The sequence below is a fragment of the Jaculus jaculus genome, chromosome 19 (genome assembly GCF_020740685.1).
Source record: "Jaculus jaculus isolate mJacJac1 chromosome 19, mJacJac1.mat.Y.cur, whole genome shotgun sequence".
NCBI classification, from domain to species: Eukaryota; Metazoa; Chordata; class Mammalia; order Rodentia; family Dipodidae; genus Jaculus; species Jaculus jaculus.
In genome coordinates this window covers 45,844,626-45,871,580 of record NC_059120.1, presented here as the reverse complement: position 1 = coordinate 45,871,580, position 26,955 = coordinate 45,844,626, and the positions used below count along the sequence as shown (strand labels likewise).

Here is a 26,955-nt window from a genome sequence, read left to right as displayed (position 1 = left end):
TCCGGGTCTTCCCAGACCAGTGCTAATCAGAAGGCACCTTGAAAACCTCAGAGAAGTATGGGTCTTTGCTGATCAAGAAAGGCACCTGTAAACTCCTTTCCTTCTAAACCATCTCTACCCTTTATTGCTCTTGACTAACCATTACTAATACCTTGTAATCATAAGTGATATTGATATATATATATATGTATATATATATATAGTATATATATATATATCTTGCCACTAGACCATTAGTCTATAGCAGTCAGAGTGTTTCAAAGGCTAATAATGCTTCAGAATTTCCTGTGAGACATAGAGTAGATTGATCCAACACAGCATTTGGCCCTGAATGTCAATCATAGTTATGAGCCTGTTTACCCTGTCTCCTGGCACAGGGTGCCTGGTGCAGGGTAGTCTTGGATAATAGACGCTGCCAGTGTTTACCCTGCAGTTTAGAGATCTTGTTTCTTTGTTTACACACACACACACATACACACACGCGCACGCATGCACGCACACACACCAATATGATCTGAAATTAAAAACTTTGTTACCACAGAGATTTTTCAGAAATCTGTTTTTTTTTTCTTCTGCCTAAACTGATATGTGCTTTGATGTCTGATCAATTCTCGGCTAATATATTCACTTACTCAGTTACATATTGTTCTGTGGCTGTTGTTTTTCTAAAATCTTTAAGGTATAGGATATAGCCAAATTCTCTGGGAGATTTGAATGATGGAAGATGAACTTAAATATAACTTTCCTCTGAATCTTCCTCTACCTCCCAAAGCAGGGTGTCTGAGGATTATCATTCATTCATTTATTCATTCATTCAACAGCATTTTGGAGTGATTACTATATGCCAGGCATAGATTTACATTCTGTGGTTAAAGCTGTGAACAAAACAGAAACTGTCTTCACTTGTGTATTTACCATCACAGCATAGGAGGAACTTTTCCCCTTTTCACATGTTATAAGATCTATGAAAAACATTAAACAGAATAAGAAACTCTAAGATTAGGATGTTCAGGTTGGAGGACTGTTAGTTTAGATAGTGTGAACAGAGTTGTTTGTTTTTTGGTTTTTTGGTTTTTTTTTTTTTTTGGTTTTTGTTTGTTTTGTTTTTTTCATCCAAGACCTAAAACATGAAGAGAAGAAGCAAGTGCTAAATAATTTCTAAAGGGATGTCTGGAACAAAAAAAGCATGCCTAATGGAGCTGTCAGCAAGTGTGAAGGCCCAGAGAAGAGCTCAGCATGTTTGAGGAAAAAGAAAGAAGGGTGTATAGCAAGGCAGGAAGAGAATGAGAACAAGTTGCCCCAGAAAAGCCAAAGCCAGAGCATTTGGGAATAACCTTCTTTTTTTACTGAATGAAATGAGGAGCCATTAAGACCATGAGCAGGGGTAGGAGGGATAGCTTAGCAGTCAAGGCACTTGCCTGCACAGCCTAAGGACCCAGATCCGGTTTCCCAGAACCCACATGAGCCATATGCACTTGGTGGTGCATGCATCTGGAGTTTGTTTGCAGTGATTGGAGACCCTGGCATGATCCTATTTTCCCTCTCTCTCTCTCTCTCTCTCTTTCTCTCTCTCTCTCTCTCTCTCTCTCTCTCTCTCTCTCTCTATCTGCCTCTCTGTCTCTCTCTCTCAAATAAATAAATAAAAATAAAATAATGTGAGCAGTAAGGTGTCATGGCATCATTAGTTTTGAATGATGAGATTATCCAACAGGAGAGAGCCAGGAAAGTTTGAGGAAAATGGCAATAATTCAGAAAGGATCAGTTGATGTTCCATTAAAGGTGAGATGCTGGAGATGGAAAGAGGTGCTCAGACTGGACACATGTTTACCAAGCAGACGTAGCCAAGAGGGTCTATTAATGTTGTAGGGAATGGGAAAATAAATACATCAACAATTCCAGGCTTTTGATCTAAGCAAATGGAGAAATGAAGTCAGTTCTTGAGATGGAACTGTCTGTTAAGCAGCAAGGTTAGGAGCGGGATCCAGGAGCTCAGTTTTGAACATGTTCAAAATGAGGTGTACGGCAGTTACCTTCTAGTTCCTGAAATGAAACACACAACAAGAAGCAGCTTATAGAAGGGAAAGGGTTTAGTTTGGCTTATAGTTTTAAGGGTAAGTTTCACCATGGCAGGAGAAGCAGGGCAGAGAAGTCAGCTAGGGCATCACATCTTATCAAATCAGCTTAAAGGAAGCAGAAAGCATGAACTGAGTTCTGTCAAGTGGTCTGGGCTATAAAGTCCAAACTCAAGCCCCTAGGCTCTAAGGGTCTACTTCCCAAAGGTTCCACCAGCTGGGATTAAGTATGAGGCTTAATCAAAAACACATGAGACTATGGGGGGATATTTCACATGGAAACCACCACAGGATAATTAAATGGAGAAATAGAGATGCTAAGAAAGCAGTGCAAGATGTGAGTCTGAATGCAGTCTCACTAATGAGGGAATTTGTCTAATTAGAAATTACTCTTTTGGGCTGGAGAGATGGCGTAGCGGTTAAGCGCTTGCCTGTGAAGCCTAAGGACCCCGGTTTGAGGCTCGGTTCCCCAGGTCCCACGTTAGCCAGATGCACAAGGGGGCGCACGCGTCTGGAGTTCGTTTGCAGAGGCTGGAAGCCCTGGCGCGCCCATTCTCTCTCTCTCCCTCTATCTGTCTTTCTCTCTGTGTCTGTCGCTCTCAAATAAATAAATAAAATTTAAAAAAAAAGAAATTACTCTTTTGATATTGTCTATATATATATTTTTTTCAAATCATGAAGCTTGATAATAAAAAAAATATTGAGAGTGAACCTAAAGAATAAAGAAGTTCAAGGGCTAAATCTTGAGAACCAAAAGCAAAAGAAATTTTGAAAGCAATAAAAACAAGGGGCAAAGACGAACTACGGGAGACAGAGAGGTAGTCCAGAAGTCCCTGATTTATGAAGAACTGCCAGGTAACCTTGAAGTTCCCACTGAGGCTAATGAGCATAAACTTGAAGTGGGGCATGTTTCGAAATGATTGGAAAAGAAATTGCAGCCATGTGTAGCTGCTGGGATTTTCACATAAAATGGGGGAACTGATGTTATCAAGAACAGGTTTTCCCAGGAGGCTATGATTAGGGGCAAGAGAATAATGGTGTATATAAAAAGAAATGATTAAGCACCAGGGTGCAGGAGACAGACCCTGATGATACTCAACACCTGCAAAAGCAGAAGTCCAGAGGCTCCTAAGAGCTCATCACTGAAGTAGGCTTAAAATCCACCCGCCATGACTCAGGGAATTTTGTGGAAGAGGTGACAGAAAGATTGTAAGAGCCACAGGTTGAGACATCCTGCCCAGAGTCATTCCCTCTCCCCCACCCCCAAATAACTGACTGCTGCTTCTACAACAGATAAACTACAATTACAACCCCATGAAGAGTACCTGCAAACCTACTGAGGAGCATCCCCTAATGGAATGGGGGCAGGGACAAAGGAAAAGAGGGTACCAACACATGATGTATCCATATGAACTATCTTGTTAATAATAAAAAATATTTTAAAAGAAATGATTATAAGGATGGGCCACAGATTCTCTACTTCACCAGACAAGAAGGGAAGGCATGGTAGGTTAGTAAGCTGGAGAATTAAAGAATTATTAAACCATTAGTACCTCTTCAGGGTCCTTATATGAAAATGCAACTCAAGCTATGTCATTAATGATCATTATTGGGCCCTGTGTCTGAAATGGAAGACTAGATACTACAGAGTGGTAAACAAACAGGGCATTGGAAAACAATATTGTAGTCAATTATATTTAAAATATCTTACACTTATATAAAGTTCTAATGTTTTCCAAATCACTATTTTTTTCTTATTTTATGTTCACAAATACATCATTTCCAGAGAACACAGCTTTACAGATGTCTCAGAAAAGTCTTAGAAGTCTTCAAAGAATTAAGTTGTTGTCAGCCAACCTCCTAGTATAAGAAAGGCTTTAAATCTTTGGAAATAAACATATGATAATGTATGTTTAGCTGGCTATGGTTCCTTACATAATTATCAAGTTAATGAGTTAATTTACAAACAAGACATACGTGAAGGTTGTGATCATGGAAATGATGGTATTGTGGATTGGGGTGACCGCTTGCTATCTTCCTAGGGGATTAACTTCAGATGTCTTAACTTGGTAATCTTTGGTGGTGGTGTTTCTTACTTGGAGCACCTGAACTGATGAGTTGGTTTTTGCATACTTCCCTACACTGAGGTGCCTTCTACTCTCAGTTCATTGTTTTCCCCTCTGGCTCCTCCCTGTTATCGTCAGGGACCCCACCCACTGACCTCAGATAAAGGAAGCCACTTGCCTTCAGAACCCCTGCCTTCTTCTTCTTCTTTTCTCTTTTAAGCAACTAGGTTCCACAAGTTGCCGACTACTAATCATGTGTATCTTCTACTCCCCACCATCTCCAATATCCTTCTCTGCTTCTAGACAAATTGGATTTCTTTCTATCAGGACCTTGACCATGATCCTCAGCAGCCTAATGGTGTACTCTGGTTGTTGATAAATGAATACACACTTTCGGATAAATGGTGGAATGAATATGTGTGTGTGTGTGTGTGTGTGTGTGTGTGTGTATGAATGATAGATATAAGCTAGTTACCTATCCTTATTCTGCCTTATTTGATAATACCCACTTTTTACTCTGATCACTAAAATGTTATATCCTTAAGTGATTTATATAAGCTAAAAGACCAACAGAGTAAATTAGCACCAATCATAGTTCTTATAGTTCTTAGTTCTTAGCACATAATAGACTAACTCAATGAAATATTGAATGGATGGATGAATGAATGGATGGATTGATTCCAAACAGTAACTGCTTGACTTCCTGGTTAGACAAAATAGAAGCTAGACAAAAGTAAGAAGAGATTTTATAGACAAACAGTTGGTAGAATTATAGTTTACTTTCATTTAAAAGTTGAGCAGGGCCTATCTCCATATTTTGAAACAGTGGAATTGATTTCCACCTAATTTCCGTCCCTCATGTAGGCTTTTTTTTTCTGTTTAATTTAATATTTATTTCTACCAATAGGGGCATTGTCATTATCATTTCATTTTTAAAAGTTGAATTATATTAGCAACGTCTTGGTTTGATCGAGATGCAAGAGAGGAAATCTATTCACCGGCCACTTCTCCCAACTTCTCCTGTCCTCTTCCTTTTCCTCTCTCTTTCTCTCCCTTTTGTCTTTCCAACATTACTCCTAAAGCCTCAGAGGCATCTGTAACACTTTAGAGTGAAGATGGGGAAAAAAATTGGAGCATCATATCTCTCAAATCTATTTTGAAGCTGACTTAGAAACTTGAAAGAGGAGATCTTAAGGCAGCTTCCCCCCCCCCACCCAACACACAGGAATAATCTCCCCATGTTTGTGTGTGTTTATCTCACACACTAACAAATTTGGCTCCAAATAAAGACATAAGAAGGCTACCTCCTCCTCTTAGCATTGGGAGGGAAAAAAATCAAACTTACAAAGTGCAGAGTTGAATTTGCCATGATGTCTATGGAACCTTGCCTACATCCTAAGCTAAAACTAGTTAGACAAAGAGGCCATGGATGGCAGCAGATCCAAGTTCATGCTGCTCATGTGCATCCTTCCCTCCTTTTATGGCTTAAAATATAAAAGGAAATGGAGGAAATTATGCAAAGTCAATAATTATTTTTTTTTCCATGTGCAAAAATTAAGACTTTTGCAGCAATGGAAATCATGCCTTCCCAAATTTTCAAAGGTGCACACCTGCAAATGCTTCTGCTCATCTTGTCTGCCGAGAACTAACCATCTTCTGCCGTGTGTTCGTCTGACCTTTCTATCCTGCTTGAAACAGCCAATACCCCCATGCCAGTCTCTGCCACCTGTTGCCTGGTATCTTGTCGATCCATATACACGTGGTGCCATCCCACCATCTCTTCTTCGTCCCTCATTTCACCCAAGCATGCAGTGGGCTATTGCTCTGCGGCTGTATACACTCTGTATACATTTCTGTTCTTCCTTGCAAGACTGTGAATGCTTCGGCCACTCCAATCGGTGCAGTTATATCGATCTGCTCAATACAGTCATTTGCGTGAGCTGTAAACACAACACTAGAGGGCAGCACTGCGAACTATGCAGGCTGGGCTTCTTCAGAAACGCTTCCGCGCAGCTGGACGATGAGAATGTGTGCATAGGTCAGTTCCCTTATAACGTCAGCTTTTGTTCTGTGCCTTGTGAGCTATGGGGAGCTGCTCAGGGTGAAGAGGCAAGTGATTTGCACCACTCCTGGGCCAGAATTGACATTCCTAATGGAAGAAATATTCCCGTGGTAGACATTCACTTTTTGCCTGGTTGAAGCCATACTTGGGGGCTATGTTTTGAATCCTTGTACTGCTGTTGCTTTAAAAATGATAATCTGATGACTTATGCTCAAGAAATATATATATATATATATATATATATATATATATATATATATATATATATATTCCTAAAACTTGGTATTTTTTACCTGATTTTACTGCCTTAAATTACATATTCAACTTTTACTATTAAAAACAATAATATAAGAGTTAATGAGAAATGAAATGTTGAGGGTATCAACTCTTTCATATAATTGGTGAACTGCAGATATTGGTGCAGTAAAAACATTGCCATTCAGAACTGAATGCTGCTAGTAATTGGAAATGTACAAGTTTGTCTGACTTTTTTAGTCACAGTAATGAAATTCCATTTGTTTGAGTTTTTTCCTATTGTCCTCCAAAGGAAGAGTAATTTTTCAAAACTATTCCAAGTGACAAATTCTCTTCATTTTCAAGATGAGTGATGCCTACAATACAGGGTCCTTAGAGGTCATCTCATGAGCACATCCCCCCCATGACTACTGGTCTTTTCATAGTGGGGACAGGGAGACCAGGGACCCTTCTTATTCAGAAAAATTTTCCTACCTTTTCCACAGTAGAATTTGTCTTTACAAAAGGAATCTGAACCTGGTGGTGCATGCCTGTAATCTGAGCATTTGGAAGGTAACGGCAGGAGGATCAGAAGTTCGAGGCCAGTATCGGCTATATCATGAGATCCTGTCTCAAAACAAAATGACAAGAACAACAAAGAAAGGAGAAGGACTGGGAGGAAAATAAATAATAAATGGAATTTCATTCTAAAACTTGCACTAAAAAGATACATATGTTTGAAAATACTGTATCTGTTTTCCCACCAGTAGTTATCTAAGCAGGTCACCAACGTTAAAGATAGACTTTTCACACTGAGAGTAAGTAGAATAAAATAATATGGGAAATGACCGGGGTTCTTTTATTTAAAATAAAATCCCAACTGGGTTTCTAACATCACTATGTTCTGACTGGGTTGCCAGAATCACACAGGTTCTTGACAACCGTCACAGAGAATGCTGTATAGTTTCTTTGAATTTAATTGAACCAAGTATGCACAACACTGTTTATGTCTACAATATTTTCTATTTTTCAAAGTGCTTCCTAATTTGTTGTCTGTGAATTAGTGGAGAAAGTACTGGACTTAGATGCTGGAGGTCTGGGTTCAAGTCTCAAATTGCTATTTCATAGCTGAGTGCCTTAGGTAAGTCATTTGAGCCTCCTGATTAAGCTGGATCGAATGTAATGCATAGGAAACACTTGGTCAATGGCGAACTGACTTGCATTTTGGAAAAAGTTAATACTCATTAATAAAACAGTAGGGTAAGTATTACACTAATCATTTTCCCTCTTTTGTACTTGAAGAAAATAAGTCAAATTGACCCAAAGTGTACAGCCTCAGCAAGGGCATCCTGACTTCAAAGACTGAATGCTGTCCTAGCCACCGTAACACGATTAGCAGAACTCAGCTTGTCAGATTATTCTTTTGCTCCTACTCTGCTCTTTGGATGGTAGCCGTAATTCCATTCTGAAGTCATGAGCAGCGGTTCAATGACCTTCATAATGCTTGGTTTACAGAGATCTGAAGATATTAATAAAGGCATGTAGATATCTGAATTTTAAATGCAGAGTATATTTCATGGAATTTCATTTGTGAAAAGTATATACATGTCATGAAAGAACAGAAGAGGTGAAATAAACAGGAACATGGGAATAAACCACCATTTTTGCAAGATGCATATAAAACAATGTTTCACATTCTTACTATCTTAAATAAAGCAAAGGAAATAGGCCTTGCTAGAAAAGATTCAAGGAAAAGATTGAATGTTAAATTTGCAAGGATACACCAAAAGCAATTGAGAGAGTTAATTTTAATGTCATTTAGTCTAAAAGAGCTAGTGAAAGGAAATGGATATTTACCTCACTCATTTTCACACAGTGAGGCACTAGTGAAAGTGAATGGATATTTGCCTCACTCATTTTCACACAGTGAGGCTCTAATCCTGGAAACTTTGGAGTTTCATCTGTATCTTCTCTTTTTTTTTTTTTTTTTTTTTTTTTGGTTTTTCAAGGTAGGGTCTCACTCTAGCTCAGGCTGATCTGGAATTCACTCTGTATTCTCAGGGTGGCCTTGAACTCATGGCAATCCTCCTATCTCTGCCTCCCAAGTGCTGGGACCACGCCTAGCTCTAAATTACTTTTTTTTTTTTTTTTTTAAGTAGGCACTTTGCCAGTTCTTTTACAATTGGCAATTAAAATCCCCATCCTGGCTGTAAGGAGGGAGGGGCAGCTCATCTCTCCGATAAACTTTGATTCTCTGTGGAGCTTGAGGTTCTAAAGCACTTGCATTGTTTTATATTATAGCAGATATACGATGCAGCTGGCTAGCTCATGTTGCCACAGTGATGGTCACTTTGTCATAACTGGCAAATTTTCCCATTTTTCAAACCATTCCAAACACAGCCATGTCTCCAAAGACGCATGTAATCACCTTGTGGTGACGCAACAGTGACATGAAGAAGCCAGCCTTGAATGCTTCTGTTTCACGTAAACCTGACCATCAAGCAGGAAGCTAGCGGATGCATGGCTCGCGACCTTGGCAATCACTGTTAATGAATCCTGTTAGCAGCCTCGGCATCAGGATGAAACGCGGTGCTGCTAAGCACATCTCAGCGTTAGGAGGCATTAGTTTTAATTCACCTTGAAACTCAAGATCAGAAAACCAGAGGTGGTTCACACAGAACACAACAAACTCAAGACAACTTTAACACCAACAAATCAACTGCACTACAACTTTTTAACAAAGCTACCAGACATGTTTCACGCTGTTTTCCAATCAGATAGCCTTGTGTTGTATTCTGCATAGTTTCATGAAACACAAAGCAATCCTCCATGGTCATTCCCCTTACTCTATCTACCATCAAATACAGCTCCTTCAGTGATATATTTGAAATTTTGAATGATTCTTATGCAAGCAAATAAAGGGTAAAACCATATTTTTTCTTATTTGTTTTCATGAATGAATAACATTACCCTTCCCACCTTTTCTCATGGAAAACAATAAGATGCACTATAGTTTATTTGCTATGCTATTTATTTTTTTGTTTTGCATCAAAAACATACACTAACTAATTGTGGTGGACTAATACAGCAGTGTGTGAATTCATGCTGGCAAGATAAACCTCTGCTAACTGACTTACAAAGTGTTGGTTATTTATTATCAACTTATGTACTTTAAGTAGTAATGAACATATTACAGTTTTGGTACAACTTCAGTACAGACTTATAGGAGGCATACAGATGTACAGACAAACATGAGAACCCACAACCAAATTACCACATTAAAATATTTTTAAAGCCCCCTTATACAATACATTAGAATAGAAGAAACCATTTTAAAATAAAAATGTGTTCAGCCGGGCGTGGTGGCGCACGCCTTTAATCCTAGCACTCGGGAGGCAGAGGTAGGAGGATTGCCGTGAGTTCAAGGCCACCCTGAGACTACAGTCGGATTTCAGGTCAGCCTGGACCAGAATGAGACCCTACCTCGAAAAACCAAAAAAAAAAAAAATGTGTTCATTAAGTACAACTCAGCCAAAAAAAAAAAAAAAGAGGGAACATTCCAGAGTTTAGTTTTATTTTTTATCTCTACATATATCATTGATATTCTTATAAATGTTTATTTTATACAAATTCTGTGCTCAAAACTGATTTAACACAAGAAATCATGACTCCAAGGTATTACACATTCGTTAATGAAATTCTAATTAGTCCCTGTGAAACAGTTAAAGCACAACCCATGTGTCCCTCTGCAATGATAAGCCCTGAATACCCACTGCTAATCTGACACTAAACCTGCTTATATTACACTGAACTTCTCGGGATTTAGTTAAAAGTTGGTTGCTGGCAGAATTTTATTTTGGATTGTAGCAAAAGAAACTTTTAATGGACCCATCTTAAAATAGAGAAAATCCCAAACCAGAAAGGCATGGTACGTGCCTCATAACACGATAGCAAGGAAAGCCACTTTAGCTCAGAAATGTCTTAAGCTTCAAGCCTTCTGTGCTTGCCCTCTAGCTCAAAGGAAGCATATGGAATTCCCCATTCTGGATCAAGCTTCGCACACAATAGAGCTTCCAAAGTGAAAACACCCTCTCTAAGAGTGTGTGAGGGCTCATTTGCTTTTCATCATGCAATGTTGCATTGCCCTGCCTGCCAGCAGGCAGGATAATGCAAAATACACATCATAAATGATATCTACGTTGAAATTTATTTGGGAGGATGAAATTTATTTTTTCATTCATAACTTCTAACCTAAGGCACATGAGAGCAATACTATAATGCCTAGCAAATGCAACATCTAAGGGCTCATCTCCTAATAGCCTACATATAAATAAGTTAAGGCACTGTCCCAAATCACATAAGCAAAGTACCTCCGAATGACTAAAGTGCTTCCATATTGTGCTTTAAAATGTTCAGCAGTTCTCAGATACTGAGTGGGACAGATAAGCCCCTTTGAATAATTTAAAACAGATTTTACACTGATGGAATATTGATTTATCCTTGATAGCCAAACTTCTCCTGATGTTCATTAAGCTACCTAAAAAATGGACTACCAAATGGAATGCCCATTATGGTCTGTTTACTAGTGAAAAGCATGATGTTTTATTTCCTTGGAAGTTTTCAGCTGATTTCCTCCCATATCATAAAAACGATATCATGGAAGGCTGGGCAAGTAAATAAATGGTTCTAAAATAGCCATATTTGCCGGAGCATTTCATTAACGGACGTCTTTCTTTAAGTAAGTGGTGCATTTACGTAAGTGACGCTCCCCTGTTGATAACCCTGCTGATAGCCGTGTGGATCTGTCTCCAGCCTGTGTGTTGTCTCGTTTCTACAGAGTGTTATTGTAACCCTTTGGGCTCGATCCATGATCGTTGTAATGGCTCAGGATTCTGTGAGTGTAAGACTGGAACGACAGGGCCTAAATGTGATGAGTGTCTGCCGGGAAATTCCTGGCACTACGGCTGCCAACGTAAGTAACTCTGGGAGCTGCCTCTGCCTGTTCCAGCATGGCTGCTAATGCTTGTCTAGGCCAGTGCGTGCAGCTTCTCAGAGCAGAAAAAAGACCCAAAATGCTGACAAGCTCCAAAGGCTACTTAGTGCCCCAGCCTGCCTGCCTAGAGGAGAGCAAGCTGTCAGCTGCCCAGCTAGATTCTCAGATGCTCGTCTTCATCCTCACTGATGGCTGGTGCAACTTATGCTGAGATATTACATGGAGATGCGGGTACCTGGACAGACCATAAATTAATGTGGCACAAGAGGGGCCCGGCTTGGCAATCCTCACCACAAAATGAAGTGTGATGTGAATGTGGTTAATAATTCTCTTGAGCTGGAAGCTACTTTGGAGCTGCAGAGTTCATAAATTAAACAAGATCTACATAACTTATAACCACCCTTTCTGTCACGCCCATCACACAATCTTAAATGAAATCCTGAAGGCAATAAATCTAAGGCATATTAAGATGCCAGAGTAAAAGAAATGACAAAAATCAATATTGGTTTTAAGCTGTGGAGGGGAGGTGGGGTATAGCGAGTCTTAGATGCCCTTTGGTTCAATCTCATTTCTCTGGAGATGATCAAGTCTTCTTAAGAGCTTGTCAAGACAAGCCATGTCACTGGGCACGGAGCAGAAAATTTAAAAACCTGAGCAAACGCTTCTGCCTGTCATCTGTGACCATGTCTCTTTTAAATTCTGTACATGCTTCCCTGCCCATGACTTCATAAATGCAGTGATATTAAATAACCACAAGCCACATCCTCCGAAGCAAGTCGAATAGGAAACAAGCCAAACCACAGGCACAGTCTTGGTTCTGTTGCTATCCACAGGAAAAACAGGAGGAAGCGGGAGAAATCGACTTTAACAATTAATTGTCCTTACCCTAAATTATTGACAATATCTTCATTTCAGCACTTAATAGGCACCAAAATTACTGAAGGTTGGGGTCTGAGTAGATGGCTCAAAGTTTAAAGGTGCTTGCCTGCAAAGCCTGGTGGTTTTGTTTCAATTGCTCAACCAGATACAAAAAGTGACACAAGCGTCTGGTGTTCCTTTGCGGCGACAAGAGAACTTGGTATACCCATACACACAAATAAATTAATAATAACTTTTTTTAAAAAATTGTTTTATTTATTTATTTGAGAGAGACAGACACAGAGAGAAAGACAGATAGAGGGAGAGAGAGAGAATGGGCGCGCCAGGGCTTCCAGCCTCTGCAAACGAACTCCAGACACGTGCGCCCCCTTGTGCATCTGGTTAACGTGGGACCTGGGGAACCGAGCCTCGAACTGGGGTCCTTAGGCTTCACAGGCAAGCACTTAACCGCTAAGCCAACTCTCCAGCCCAATAATAATTTTTAAAATTATTATGGCCTGAGGAAGATGATGTGTGCTTTTTAGACTTACCAAACATCTCAATTAGGAAAGTCACATTGCAAGACCTAACAGCCATGCGTCTACCATGCCGGATAGCATGGCTGGATTTCTTTTTACCTACTTCACATTTGAAGGAACTATCAGTCCTGTCTAGAGCCAATTTCTGCAGGAAATTATCTCATTTCTATCATATAATCATTTTTATGCTATACCTCACATATTTTATATGATATATTTTATCATAATAATGAACAACAGCTGATTTTAACAGAAAATAATAGACTCTGTGTGACACTTATAAATTTTATGGTTGTCTGGTAGCTATACATATATAAATAATACAATGAATTGCAATGGGCAGCAGTGAGCTGGGGCAATAAATAGAAATGTTTTGCATTGAAAGTGTCAATGTTACAAAGGGATCCAGGAGCTGGGGGCTGAGAGGAGCATTGAAAGTCATTCAAAGGGGTCAGAGACAGGAAAATCATCAGTGAGACTGGTCAGCCAGTCTAACCCAAACACTGGCTATTCAGATTTAGTGAAAGACTCTGTCTCAGGGAAATAATGTAGAAGATCATAGAGCAAGGTATCCAATGTCCTCCTCTGGCCTCCACATGTATGCACACAGGTAGAGGGGTGTGCCTGAACATACATGAACACAAACACACACATCAGAAAGAAGGCACTCAAAAGCCAGAAGTCAGTCTGGGAAGATGGCTCAGCACTTGCCACGTAAGCACAAGAGCCTGTCAAGCCAGAAAACACCAAGTTCGAGTCCCCAGAATGCATGTCGAAAGTTTAGTATACATACCTATAACCATATATGTCATTACATGTCAACCCTAGTCTTCAGGGTACGGAGAACGGAGCTGGGGCTTGCCGGCAGAGAGCAGTTCTAGGTTGATGGAGAGACTCAAGGAAATACTTAGGTGAGCAATATGGGAGGAACCCAATTTTCTCTGGCCTCCGTATGATGTGCATGCAGTGTGTACATGTGAACATACACATGCACATGTACCACACACACACATGCAGAGAGTGAGACAGAAAAAGAAACGTTAAAAAATGCCAGAAGTCTAGCAAAAATGCTTGCACAAGAGCTGCAGATCAGACATGGTTTAGATGTACTAACGCCACACATTTGCTGCAAGCACTCATCCTCAAAAGTGAATCCCTGAGCTACCTGAGGAACAAGACTCAGAGGGCCCCATCAGTCCTGGAAGGTCCGGGTTGGAGGCTAAAGGCTGACCATTAGTCACAAGAGGAGAGTAAGAGACGGGATAGAAATAAGCACCCAGACACAAAGAGAAGAAATTAAGAAGACTGTAACTAAGATATACTTCTCAAGGAGAAAGCCTCATGTCACGTTTTGTTCTTCTGGTTTTGAGATAAGAAGCTGCTATACAGTGCAGGCTGGCTTCAAACTCACGTTATATCCTGCCTCAGCCTCCTGAGTCCTGGTTTGGAGGTATGCAACACCGCGCCTTGCGCCTCTGCTGACGTCTGATGATTTGATTAACTAATGGGCTCCTGGAGGGAGATTTTGGAAAAGGGAATAAATTAATCTTGTTATGAGGAAATGTTACCACAAAAGAACCTAGCTCAACTTTTCCACATGAAAAATTATTAGAGAAACATTAGAAGTTATATCACCAGTTTTTTATTTTTTCTTTCTTTCTGGAAACAGAAGGCTGGATTAAGCTTGTGACAAGCAAACCGCAGCCATTTGGGCCTCAGCCTCCATCAGCCCTGGTGCATTAGTGAGGGTCACTGGCTGTGGAGAAAGTGCATTCGGTCTTTCTAGTAGGATCCGAATCGTGCCCATGGCAGAGGCACTGGGTTAATGGCTGAGGCTTCAGGGATGAAAATAGACAGTGGCTGTGGACATGGGGTTTGCCATCTGGGGTGACAGGTTGTCAGGTAACCCATAATTATGACAGAGGGAAACAAGAGCAAAGGAGTACATTGTGCCCATAGTCTAGACAGACAGTAAAGATCCCCCCAAAATTATCAGTAAGTACTGAAGAGTCAGTAGAAACTTTCCAGGGTAAGAAGTGAGCAAAAGTATGTGAATCAATGTACTGTATTCCACAAATATCAAATAAATTTGATATGACTGGAGAAGATGCTTTTGTAATCTTGTGGCCTCAGAAGAAGAGGAGCATCAGTAAATAAGGGCAAGGGAACCAATTCATGGTGTTAAGTAGAAGAACATAAGGAAAACATTTTCTTTTCTGGAGAGGTTTCGCTGGCTATTCATTAAAGGATTGATTGAAATGGGTTGAGACGAGATGTGACGTGTACATTTAACATATTTGGAATTTACCTTGGAGCATGCAAGAGATGTTTATTTTTTTTTCTCACTTTGAAATATTTTTATCCTATCTCAGACCTACATAGTTCAGGCTGATCATGAGTCCTTGGCTACATGGTAAAATGTTAGTTCATTGAGTTGGCAATATTTTTAATTATACATATATATTTATAAATATTTTTATATATTTATATATTTTTTAATTATATATGTACATATATATATTGTTTTGGGTTTTTTTTTTTTGAGGTAGGATCTTACCCTAGCTCAGACTAACCTGGAATTCACTATGTAGACTCAGGGTGGCCTTAAACTCATGGTGATCCTCCTACCTCTGCCTCCTGAGTGCTGGAATTAAAGGCATGTACCATCACAACCAGCCTTAAATTTTAATATATTTATTGGAGGGGGGAAGATAGAGAGAATGGGCACACCAGGACCTCTAGCCACTGCAAACTCCAGATGCATGCAGCACCCTGTGCATCTGTCTTATGTGGGTCCTGGGTAATTGAATCTGGCTTCGCAGGCAAGCGTCTTAATTGCTAAGCCATCTCTCCAGCCCAACCCATATTTTTGAAGTATTTTTATTTCTGAGGGATAAAGTGTGAGTATGGGCACATCAGGGCCTCTCGCTGCTGCAAACCAGCCCCGGATTCATGCACCATTTTGTGCATCTGGCTTTACATGGACACTAGGAAATTGAACCAGGGTCTGCAGGCTATGCAAGCAAATACCAAGCCATCTTCCCAACCCATGACACATATGTCTGATCAGTACTATATCATCACAAACATGAATACACTCAAAACATCCCTTGAATCCTTCTCTCTAAGTCAACATTTGGTTCCTCCTTCCCTCCAATACACACTTCTGCTTGCCCTAAATTGGATCTATCTTTGGATTAGCCACAGTATTGGTGGCAGAAATACTAACCTAAATATTAACCTAAATATTAACTCAACCGATACCAAGAGGACAGGTAGAGTAAGACTGCGCGTGACACTCGCAGGAGTGCGTGTGGACCAAATAGGCGTTTATGTTGACGCTGTCCCTGATGACTCTTGAGAGACACTAGGAATTGTTGGAAGTCCAAGGGGTTGAAGCACAGGGCGCCCGTCTCCTTCCAGTTCCTAGCAGGCTTACGAAACAAGCAGCAGGGAGTCGTAGCCCCAAGGGGCTTGGACTTAGAAGAGAAATGAACAGAAAATAAAGGGGAGCAGCTACTACACGCAACATCCCATGAATGGAATTAAGTGAGTTCACTCTGAATGGTTTCTTGAGCACTACAAGACCTGGGTTTGAATCCTTCTCCATTGCTTAGTACCTGAAAAGCTTGTAGGAAATCACTTGGAATTTCCAAGGCTGGTACTTCATGTAACAACAATGATAATATTAGGCCCTAAAAAATATGCAACTTATGAAGAGTCAAGAAAAATAATGAGGGCTGGAGAGATGATTTAGTGATTAAGGTGCTTGCCTGCAAAGCCAAAGGACCTCGGTTCAATTCCCCAGTACCCACATGAGCCAGATGCACAAGATGGGGCATGCATCTGGAGTTCATTTTCAGTGGCTAGAAGCCCTGGCACCCACATTTTCTGTCTCACTCTGCCTCTTTCCCTCTCTCAAATAAATAAATAAAAATAAAATATTTAAAAATTTAAATAAAAAGAAAATAATGAGTAATGACCTCGTGGCACATAGCAAACAGCTCTTATTACCTAGTTCTAAGCAAGTGTTGAATAAAAGAACACTAGATAAGAATTCATGTCCAAAAATTTGGTACAGTCTTTATACAAATCTTAAAGCCAGATTGACCACTATTGAAATATCAAACTGTTGGGCTAGAAGCTTCTCAAAATCCCTTAGGTTAGAGACAAGGCTGATATAAAAGGCTTAAATAGGGCCTGGAGAGATTGCTAAGTGGTTATGGTGCTTATCTGAAAAGCCTAAGGACCCAGATTCTATTCCCCAGGACCCATATAAGCTAGATGCACAAGGTGGTGCATGTATTTGGAGTTCGTTTGCAGTGGCTGGAGGCACTGGCATGCCCAATGCCCATTCTCTCTCTCTCTCTCTCTCTCTCTTCTCTTTTTTTTTCTTTCTCAAATAAGTAAACATTATTTTTAAAAAAGAAAATTTCCTTTTTATAAAAAGGCTGAAACAAAGCTATCCCCAAAATGTATCGTGTGACTTCAACCATGAAGCCAAAAACCTCAAGGCTCATTTGTGAACTGCCTGCCTGAAAACTTTGCACCACTTCTATGTCCTATACACATAAACTAGAGTGTGTGTCAAAAAGGTAAAAATACTTGAAAATGAGTATAATTAATTATCGAAGATAGCATGAAACAAATAATCTAAACAAGGAAACAGAAATAGAAGCACTCTATCTAGGCATGGTGGCACATACCTATAATCCCAGTTTGTAGGAGGTAGAGATATTAGGGAAATAAAAAGTTCAAGGTCATTTTTAGCTACATAGGTCATTCAAGACTAGCCTGAGGTACGTGATACTGTTCCTCAAATTTTACATCATAAAATTCAAGGAGGCTATTGTAGTGGTTCGAGTCAGACGTGCCTCCCCTCAACTCATGTATTCTGAAAGCTTGGTTCCCTAGCTGGTGGCCATTTGGGATGGGTAGGCTTTCTGGAGGTGGTGTCTTTCTGGGAGTGGGTTTATGGATGTGATAGCCAGCTCCCCTTTGGCAGAACTCAGATCACTCTCTTGCTGTTGTTTTCCACCTGCTGTGGCAGAGGTGATGTCCAGCCTCTGAGCTCATGCCATGCTTTCTCCTGGCATCATGAAGGTTCCTCTTGGAACTGTAAACAAAAAAAAAAAAAAAAACCTTTCCTCCCATCAGCTGCTTTTATCCCAGCAATGAGAAGGTAACTATGATACTTACCAGGATCAAAATTAGTTTGCAAGTTGTACAAAGAAAGCATGGGGCAACTGAGAAGAATGGATCTCAAGTTAAAAAGACCTGTTTGGAAATGAGAGGAGGGGCCACGGCCAAAGCTGAGTAAGCAAAGCTAAACCTGCTGAAAAGGAAGCAGCTTTCCAGGCAGCGCATCCAATACAGTAACGAGGTCAACCCACATTGCAGGCGCCAGTAGAGACTGGGCATGGGTTTGTGACTTTTCAGTTGCGCAGAATAGAAGCACCCTCACTGTAATGAATGAAGCTGGTGGCTGCCAGGAGGGCATACGTAAGAGACATCCAGAACCTGGCATTGTTCCTTAACACTACCCATGGTTGCTCATGTTTAACTATCTCATATGAATGTTAATGATGTTTTCAGAAGAAGTCGTAGTTTGAAACTTGGTATGCAATCAAAATGTTGGGTGATATGAATTAGATGTTTGAATTTTGGGGTGCAAATCTAGTAAATCTGGAACTAAACACATTCAGCCAGGGGAAAAAAGACTGAGATCCACTTGCTGAGCCATGGCCTTTACAGGTTCTTTGAAGGGATCAGGATGGATTGTACCAGCAACAGGGAAGCATGTGTTCACTAAAAGCCATGGCCTTATCAATAAGAGGGTTTTTTTTTTAATTCAATTTAGTTAAAATATTAAGGCAATACCTGGCTCTGAAGATCAAATCACAGAGTAATTATTTCCTATGTTATTATAAGAAGGAGAATAAGGGAAAAAATTGGGAACTTCATGGCTTAGATGTGTCTGTCTGTAGAGGGGCACTGTAAGAAAGGTATTGTTTTCTATGGCTGCTTTCCCCAGTTACCATACACCCAGTGGCTTAAAACAACATGAACATATGGCCTGATAGTTAAGGACTTAGAAATCCATGTGGATCTTACTGGGAGACTCTCCTGTAATCTCTAAGGGTGAATCTATTTTCTTAGCTTTTTCTAATTTTTAGACATATCCTATATTTCTTTGCTGTGACTCCCATCTTCCTCCATCTCCATTTCATCTTTCTCTGACTATAGCTAGAAAGTAGCCCCCTACATATACCTTTTTATTTTCTTTTTGTCAGGGCTTTCACATGGTGTACAAGCACTCTACCACTAAGATACACCCAGGCTCGAGTCTCTCTTACATTCTTGAGGCAGGGTCTCTTTTTTTAAATTTTTTTTTGTTTTTATTTATTTATTTGAGAGTGCCAGAGAGAGAGGAAGAGGCAGATAGAGACAGAGAGAGAGAATGGGCGCGCCAGGGCCTCCAGCCACTACAAATGAACTCCAGACGAGTGGGCCCCCTTGTGCATCTGGCTAACGTGGGTCCTGGGGAATGGAGCCTCAAACTGGGGTCCTTAGGCTTCACGGGCTAGCGCTTAACCGCTAAGCCATTTCTCCATCCCTAGGCAGGGTCTCTTTTTATTTTTGCAACTGAGAAGGCCAGCCCCACAAGCTTTCTGGATGCTCCTGGCTCCACCTCGCATCATCATAGACAATCTGGTATTATAGACATGTGCGCCACTTTGCACCAGCATTTATGTGCATGCTGAGGGTGTGAACTCTAGTGGGCAAGCTTGCAAAGCAAGCACCTTATCCTCTGAGCCATCTTTCCAGCCTGAGTTCCTTTCCCCTAAAAACTGGGTCCTTAATTGCTCTTGGAATTGTAGAATCAATAACAAGACCATGCCACAATTGAGAGTGAAGGAGACTATTATTCTTGGGCAGGAACAGTAAAAGTGGGAGATACCCTCACAAATCAACTTCTGGCACACTGAGGATTGGGGATTTTTTTTCCCAGATATTGAGGAAAATTCAAAATATTTAGGATGAAAGAGATAAGATCTTACACCTTCATTAAAATATGCATGTGTGGAAAAAAAACCCAATGATTACTTATGAGGTCTGGATAAGTGTTTAGTCCTTACTATGATCTGGCATATATATATGCTAAAAAAGATACACTGTGAACACACAGATAGTGCTCCATCCTCAATGGCAAAGTGTAAAGATACCAACATGATTTTAGCTAAACAAAGATCAAAGACTATGGTCTCACTGAAGCATGCCCTGAGAAGACTACACAGGAGTCCATTTATTAGATACAATATTTTAAACATAGTACACAGTGATGCTGGCAAGTCATTGTTCTAAATTGAAAATAGTTGAAACACACTGGCAAAAACTTAGGTTGGCATGTTGCCAGTGTCTGCCCAAGCGTGCAGGCTGTGCTGGTTCAGGTAGACCAGCTGGTTCAAGGAGCTTGAACAAGGACCGGGAGCAAATGGAAAAGAAGTAACTTTTTGTCCCACAACGATTTTCTCTACAGTTCTCGGGATGTCATGGAGAGCACCGGGTAATGAGTGTTTCCCCAGATGCTGGGAAAGTCTAAACAGAAACTGAACATAGTGGTACTTCAGGGGAGCCTTGCCACACATGGAAAGTCCAATGCAAAGCCCTCTTCCATTTTCTAGCTTTGAATTCTGACCAAGGTAACTCAGGAATGCCCAGGCCCATTGTTATATTACAGGACAGTTTGGCCACTCCATCGTCCTCCACACTCTTCATTCCTTACCTACCAATTTCAGACTTATATATTCCACTTGGGTTTTTTTGTTTTCTGTATCCTCGCAAAGTCCCAAACCTAACTCTCTTTACTCTAGAGATCACATCTCCAGTGCTACTCTATCATGGAGGTTTTCTCCATTTATTTTATTCCCTTTTTCTTCCTGTCTTTTGCTTTATTTCCCTTGGGATTAACTTCTGCAGGCCTGACAATGTGCGATCATGGACATATTAAGATGATGCGTCCAATTGCTTCTATGAAATGAAGATGATACCTCTCTGAACAAATACCTTGAACCTAACTTGTAATTTTTCAATTGCCTCTCGTTGCTGTCCCTTCCTATTTGCTCTGTCACATTAAAATGTCCAGTTCACATTTCACCAGGTGACCTCACATGTGGAAGTCACTGACAGGCAGCGTGTCACTTACATGAGGCTGTGCCTGAGAGCATTTACAGCCCGAGACATGCGATGTCACTCATTTAGCCACCTTATCTCGATCACTGAAGTCTCATCTTGTCAGTAAGATGAATGGCATCATTGAATCTCAGCTCTTAATTTCCTAACTAGCAACTCGCACATGAGCATCACCTCCCTTGCTGTGTAGCACACCCCTAAAAGCAATGAACAACAGCTCTCCATAGAGCGCTCTGGTGCTCCTGCTGCCCAAATGCTCCACACAGCAAGGCAGTGCTCCTTAAACAGAGCCAGTCACAGCCTCCCAGAGGTAACCGAAGCAGGAAAATTTTAGGAAGACAGACATAGGAAGTGGTGATTTGTAGGCATTGCACTTTATGGGTAGTCCTCCTGAGAGACAAAGGCCCGAGGCTCATTTTGTCTGCTGGCTGATCACAGCTCAGGGCCATCCCCAGTTGTGAAATTTCTCCTGATTCAGCAGGAAGGTGCCACACCATGCAGTCAGGCTAAGAGCTGCATCTTTCCAGCTGCGGTTTTTATTGCCCCTTGGTTCTTAACTTTACTAGGGATCTGGAACGCCCCCTTGAGTGATGGAGACAGGGTGTCAGAGCTTATGCCGTGGAAAGTGCTGGAACTCGCCTGTTACTAATGGCTCTATTCAGAACAACCGTAAGGGGCAAATACTTACACGGACAGCCCGGCAGGAGTGAGGGTTCCAGGTTGCCCTCCAAGGTAGGATTCCATTCTAAATAAATTCCAAACCCACAGTTTCTGAGTCACTGAAGCTCTACAGGGGGGCAAGCGTGATAATGTGCAGGTTAGGCAGCAGCCCTGAGCGTCTCTGGCATTCTCTGGCATTCTGAGATGCATACTAGCCGCTCCTCAGCTACCTCATGCTCAAATCAGAGAGGGACCTGGTTATTGCTCGCAGGGCAGGAGCTCATATTGGCTTGGCAGTCTGTGTTGATTTTCCTCTTTATTTAAAGACAATGTTGAGAATGAAAAGTACACCCAAATGTAATCATTTCACACCACCAAATGATCCAAGCTTAACGGGAAAGGCAAGGCCCATGGATGAATTCAGGTTCTGTTGCATCCACTAGCCCAGGAGGCCAAGTGGAAATTCAGTATATGAAGCTCTGCTTTTAATTTAGTCTGAATCAACATGGGGGTTTACCTTGAGCCATTCTTTACGCACTAGTGAATGGATGTTTGAACTCAGTTTGGGTATGAGAGAGAAAGAAAATGTCAGAATCTTTTAGGGCTGCATCAATAATGTCTAGAAGAACATCAGCCTGACTTCAACAAGCCTGCCTCACTAGAGCGCTTGAAACGCGTAGAAAAAAACAATCGTTAAGGTGAAGGGTCTGACCTCAGCACCCATCGGTACTGAACTGGAGGGTTGAACAGTCATGAGAGATCATGATTGGAGAGTTCTTACAACTTAGATCCTAGGAGTCAATACGAGGTATGAAAAAGAGGCTTAGGTTCGGAGTAGGAGATCTTGATTGTGAGTATAAATGCTGCCACCTCCCGAAAGAATATGTGATTAACCACACAGGCGAATCCCAGTGCCAACCTTGGGATGCTCTCACAATGGCCCAGATATTTAAAGGCTCCTTTCTGGTCAGAAACTTTTCATGGGCAGAGAAAATGGCTTAGCGGTTAAGGTGTTTGCCTGTGAAGCCTAAGGACCATGGTTCGATTCCCCAAGACCCATGTAAGCCAGATGCACAAGGGGGCACATGTGTCTGGAGTTCGTTTACAGTGGCTAGAAGCCCTGGGGTGCCCATTCTCTCTTTCTGTCTGACTCTTTCTCTATCTCTATCTCTCTCTCTCTCTCTCTCAAGTAAATAAATAAATAAATAAAAATACATTTATTAAAGAAAAGAAATTGCCTACTCATGAAATATACATGGTCCTAAACTAGATACATATGGACCAATTTTTGAGAATAATAATGATCATTTTAAGATAATGAAAATTATATAAAGCTCTCTCTACATGTAGAGCCATTTATGTATTATCTCATTCTATAATGAGGTGAGATTATTTCCCCCACATTATAGATGGCAAAGCTGAATTTAAGAGGGTGATGTTCCCAGCTCAAACACCCGATAATCAGCAGAGCAACTGTCAGTGAAGGTTTGTTATTGGTCATGTTTGTGGCAGGATTTTCTAGAATTTTGTAATTGCTTTCTTTCATTATTTATGTATTTGCCTTATAAAATTCAAAGAATTGAAACCCACAGACCAGAGGGTAAGGATTAGAGAGACATTACTAGATTGAAAGAAGGAAGGAAGAGTGCAGGAAGAGCGCCTGCCCATGAGAAGGCAGGAGCCCATAAAGCCCCGAATTTTGCACAGATGGAGAGAGAAGCTTTGATGGTTTCTTCCAGGGATCAGTTTTTCTTTAAAGAACAAAAGACTGTATGCTAAGGTCTGTGGTCCACACAATTCCTCTCATGACCACTCAGTCCTGCTCTCGGGGCAAAAAATCAGCCACAGACAGCACTCAGATAGAGGACAGTGACGAATTCCATGAGACTTCACTCATGGACACTGAAATTTGGATTTTATTTAATTTTTACATGTCAAAAATATTCTTTTCATTTCTTTGTAACATATACATCACTGAAGATTATATATATGTATATGATTATATATATACATGTATATATACATACATATGTATAATATATATACGTATATATGTTATAATATATACGTATATATATATTATACATATATAATGTATATGTATGTATATATTTTTTCCCATAATTAGCCACAGCAAACAAGAGGTAGTCTGGGTATTGCCTGAAACCATAGCTTGATTTATTCCAAACTTACACAGCAATTTAAATGAATAAACAGAGGAACTATTAAATACAACAGAGAAATGATGAAGTTCAAAAGTCAGGAGAGATCATAAGAACAAAATACATTTCATTAAATCCTGATATGGATATCACAGGGAGTTGATCTCACTGGTTCATATTTGCAAGGACCTAATTGACCTTAAGAAAAATGTTAAAATTCCCAGAAACATGAAGGCTTTGACCATTTAATTTCCAGGACAAGATCACAGACATAGTCGATGCCAACTGCTAAAAGGACTTAAGAGCCAGCCAAACCAATTTAGCATCAAGTTAGCACAATCAGCAACTAATGAAAGAGAAGGCAGGATGGCCATAGATGATCAGAACTGTTCCTGTCAGTGGAAAGGCTTACCCTGCTGCTTACTGTGGGAACAACACTTCACCCTGACTATCAGCCAAAAGCCCTACCAAGAGGGAAGGATGGCATTAATATGATGCTGTAACTCTGAGGGCAGAGGAAAAAACACATTCATAATGCGCTAAGAAGGTAGCATTCTTAACATTGTCTTTAACATTGCTAGTAATTACGCTAAGTAAAATGCATGTCAATGCTATGAACCTCAGACCCCCTTCTGCCCCAATTCTCTTTTGAGTGTGACTGAGCCTATTAAACCGTGTACAGTCTGAATTGCCCACAGCAAGAATGTTATGACCCGCCTCTATTTAAATGCATATATGTATTCATCCCATCTTTGCTAAGCTTTCAGTTTTTAAAAAAGTTATGACAAATCTTCAGTTATCCTTTGCTAAAAGATGAAAAGACCTTGGTATATATAGAGAAAAGCTGATTCTTGTGGTATAAATTCCAATAAAGTTTGGTTTCATCTCAGACAGATATGCACACAAATATTGAAACACACACACTGTTTATCTGCTCAGCATCCAGATTCAATCTCTAACTTCCTGGCTTTAACAGCCAAGGTCATTCAAATTGCTGAATATTCATTGAGATGTTCATATTAAAATAGAAATAAGTGCTGGAGAGATGGCTTAGCAGTTAAGGTGCTTGCCTGCAAAGCCAAAGGGCCCAGATTTGATTCCTTAGGACCCACGTAAGCCAGATGCACAAGGAGGCACATGCATCTGCAGTTCATTTTCAATGGCTAGAGGCCCTGATACACCATTCTATCTTTCTATCATCCATCTATCTATCTATCTATCTATCTATCTATCTATCTATATATATATATACATATATATATATATCATCTACCTCTCTCTCTCGTAAGTAAATAACAAATAATTTCTAGGATATTTGCCTCCCTCTATGTTATAGAAGTATAAGATTAACATGATATAATGTATTATTTTTTCATTTTATATTTAGTTTTTAGTTAGCATTCAGAATTTTAGGTATTATTATGGCATTTTTAAACACTATTTGCTTCAGTTTATTCCTCTCCCCAGCTCATCTCTCCATTCCCCTTTCTGTTCCCCCTTGTATTCCTCCTTCCTTTCTGTTTGCATGTTACATGTGTCCTTCACCTTTCCCCAGTCCCCCTTCCTTGTTGTTTCTTTTATTAAATTATTTATTTGAGAGAAAGAAAGAAACAGATAAGGAGGGGGAAATGGATGTGCTAGGGCCTCCAGCCATTGCAAATGAACTGCAAACTAATGTGCCACCCAGTGCATCTGCCTTACGTAGTTATTTGGGTCCTTATGCTTCTTAGACAAGTGCCTTAACCACTAAGTCATTTCCCCAACTCCCTTGTTATTTATTAATATCCACTCTTGGTCACAATTCTAGCTTTACCAACATCCTCCTCACTTCAGATACATACATACGTGTGTGTGTGTGTGTGTGTGTGTGTGTGTGTGTGTGTGTGTATAAACTAAGATCCAAATATGAGCAAGAATATGTGGTTTTGGACTTTCTGAGTTTGGATCACCAGGCTAAATATAATTAACTTTGGCAAACAATAGGCATATTTTTTAGAGTTGAAACACAGTAAAAACTGATGAACTATTAATGTAATTATTTTTAAGAGTCATAGGTAGAGAACACTTCTTAATTATAACTGTTGAGCATATGGATGTAGTTCATGTAGTAGTTTGCATTCTTTACCATGAAATCGATAACATGGGTGAAGGTGGATGCCACTCACTCCCGGGGAGTGGTCCCAGAGGTTGTCCTCTGGCCTTCACACACGAGTGCATACGTGAGAAGGTGAGCCAGTACACGCACACGAGCCGGCAACACGCTGGAGCAGCTCCGCGGTTTATCAGTGACATCCCGTCCATGGCCACAATCACTCCAATCTCTTTGGTGTTGCTTACTCAGCTTTTATAGGTCTCGTGTGGAAGTCTTTCCTGAAACAATGCACACCTGTTCTTTCTAATTAAGATTAAAACAAAAGTTGCTGATTGTGCAACAATATGTGGATATAAGAATTCCAGTTAATTATATTTTGCTTTGAATTAGTTTTTTTTAAATCTTTTTTATTAACAACTTCCACAAATGTAAACAATTCTAGCATGATTATAATCCCCACTCACCAGCATCCCTTGCCCGTCTCCCAAATCCCCCTTCCACTGAAGTCTATCTGTTTTCCAACTAGCCTCTTGTTGCAGTCAGGTTCAAATTACTGATAGAAATTACCTAACCAAGAGCAGCTTATGGGAAAAAAGGAGGTTTATTTTGGCTTATAGGCTTGAGGGGGAAGCTCCATGATGGTATGATGGCAGGGGAAAATGATGGCATGAGCAGAGGGTAGACATCACCCCCTGGCCAACAGAAGGTGGACCGTAGCAACAGGAAAGTGTGCCAAGCACTAACCTGGGGAAACTGGCTATAACACCCGTAAGCACCCGCCCCCAACAATACACTGCCTCCAGTTAATTCCCAAATCTCCATCAGCTGGGAACCTAGCATTCAGGACACCTATGTTTATGGGGAACACCTGAGTCAAACCCCACACCTCTCTTCTATTTAGTTTTTCAAGGTAGGGTCTCACTGTAGCTCAGGCTGACCTGGAATTCACTATGTAGTCTCAGGGTGGCCTAGAACTCATGGAGATCCTCCTACCTCTGCCTCCCAAGTGCTAGGATTAAAGGCA

The 26,955-nt window shown here is 40.5% G+C and overlaps 1 protein-coding gene across 1 annotated transcript in view; it reads left to right on the top strand.

Annotated features, from left to right (window-relative positions):
• Ntng1 (netrin G1) overlaps positions 1–26,955 on the top strand; it is a 380,197-nt gene that overhangs the window by 314,513 nt on the left and 38,729 nt on the right. Inside the window, exons 8-9 of the mRNA XM_045137990.1 lie at positions 6,009–6,176; positions 11,272–11,406. Coding sequence (XP_044993925.1) covers positions 6,009–6,176; positions 11,272–11,406 — 303 coding nt within the window. The remainder of the gene's footprint in view (positions 1–6,008; positions 6,177–11,271; positions 11,407–26,955) is intronic.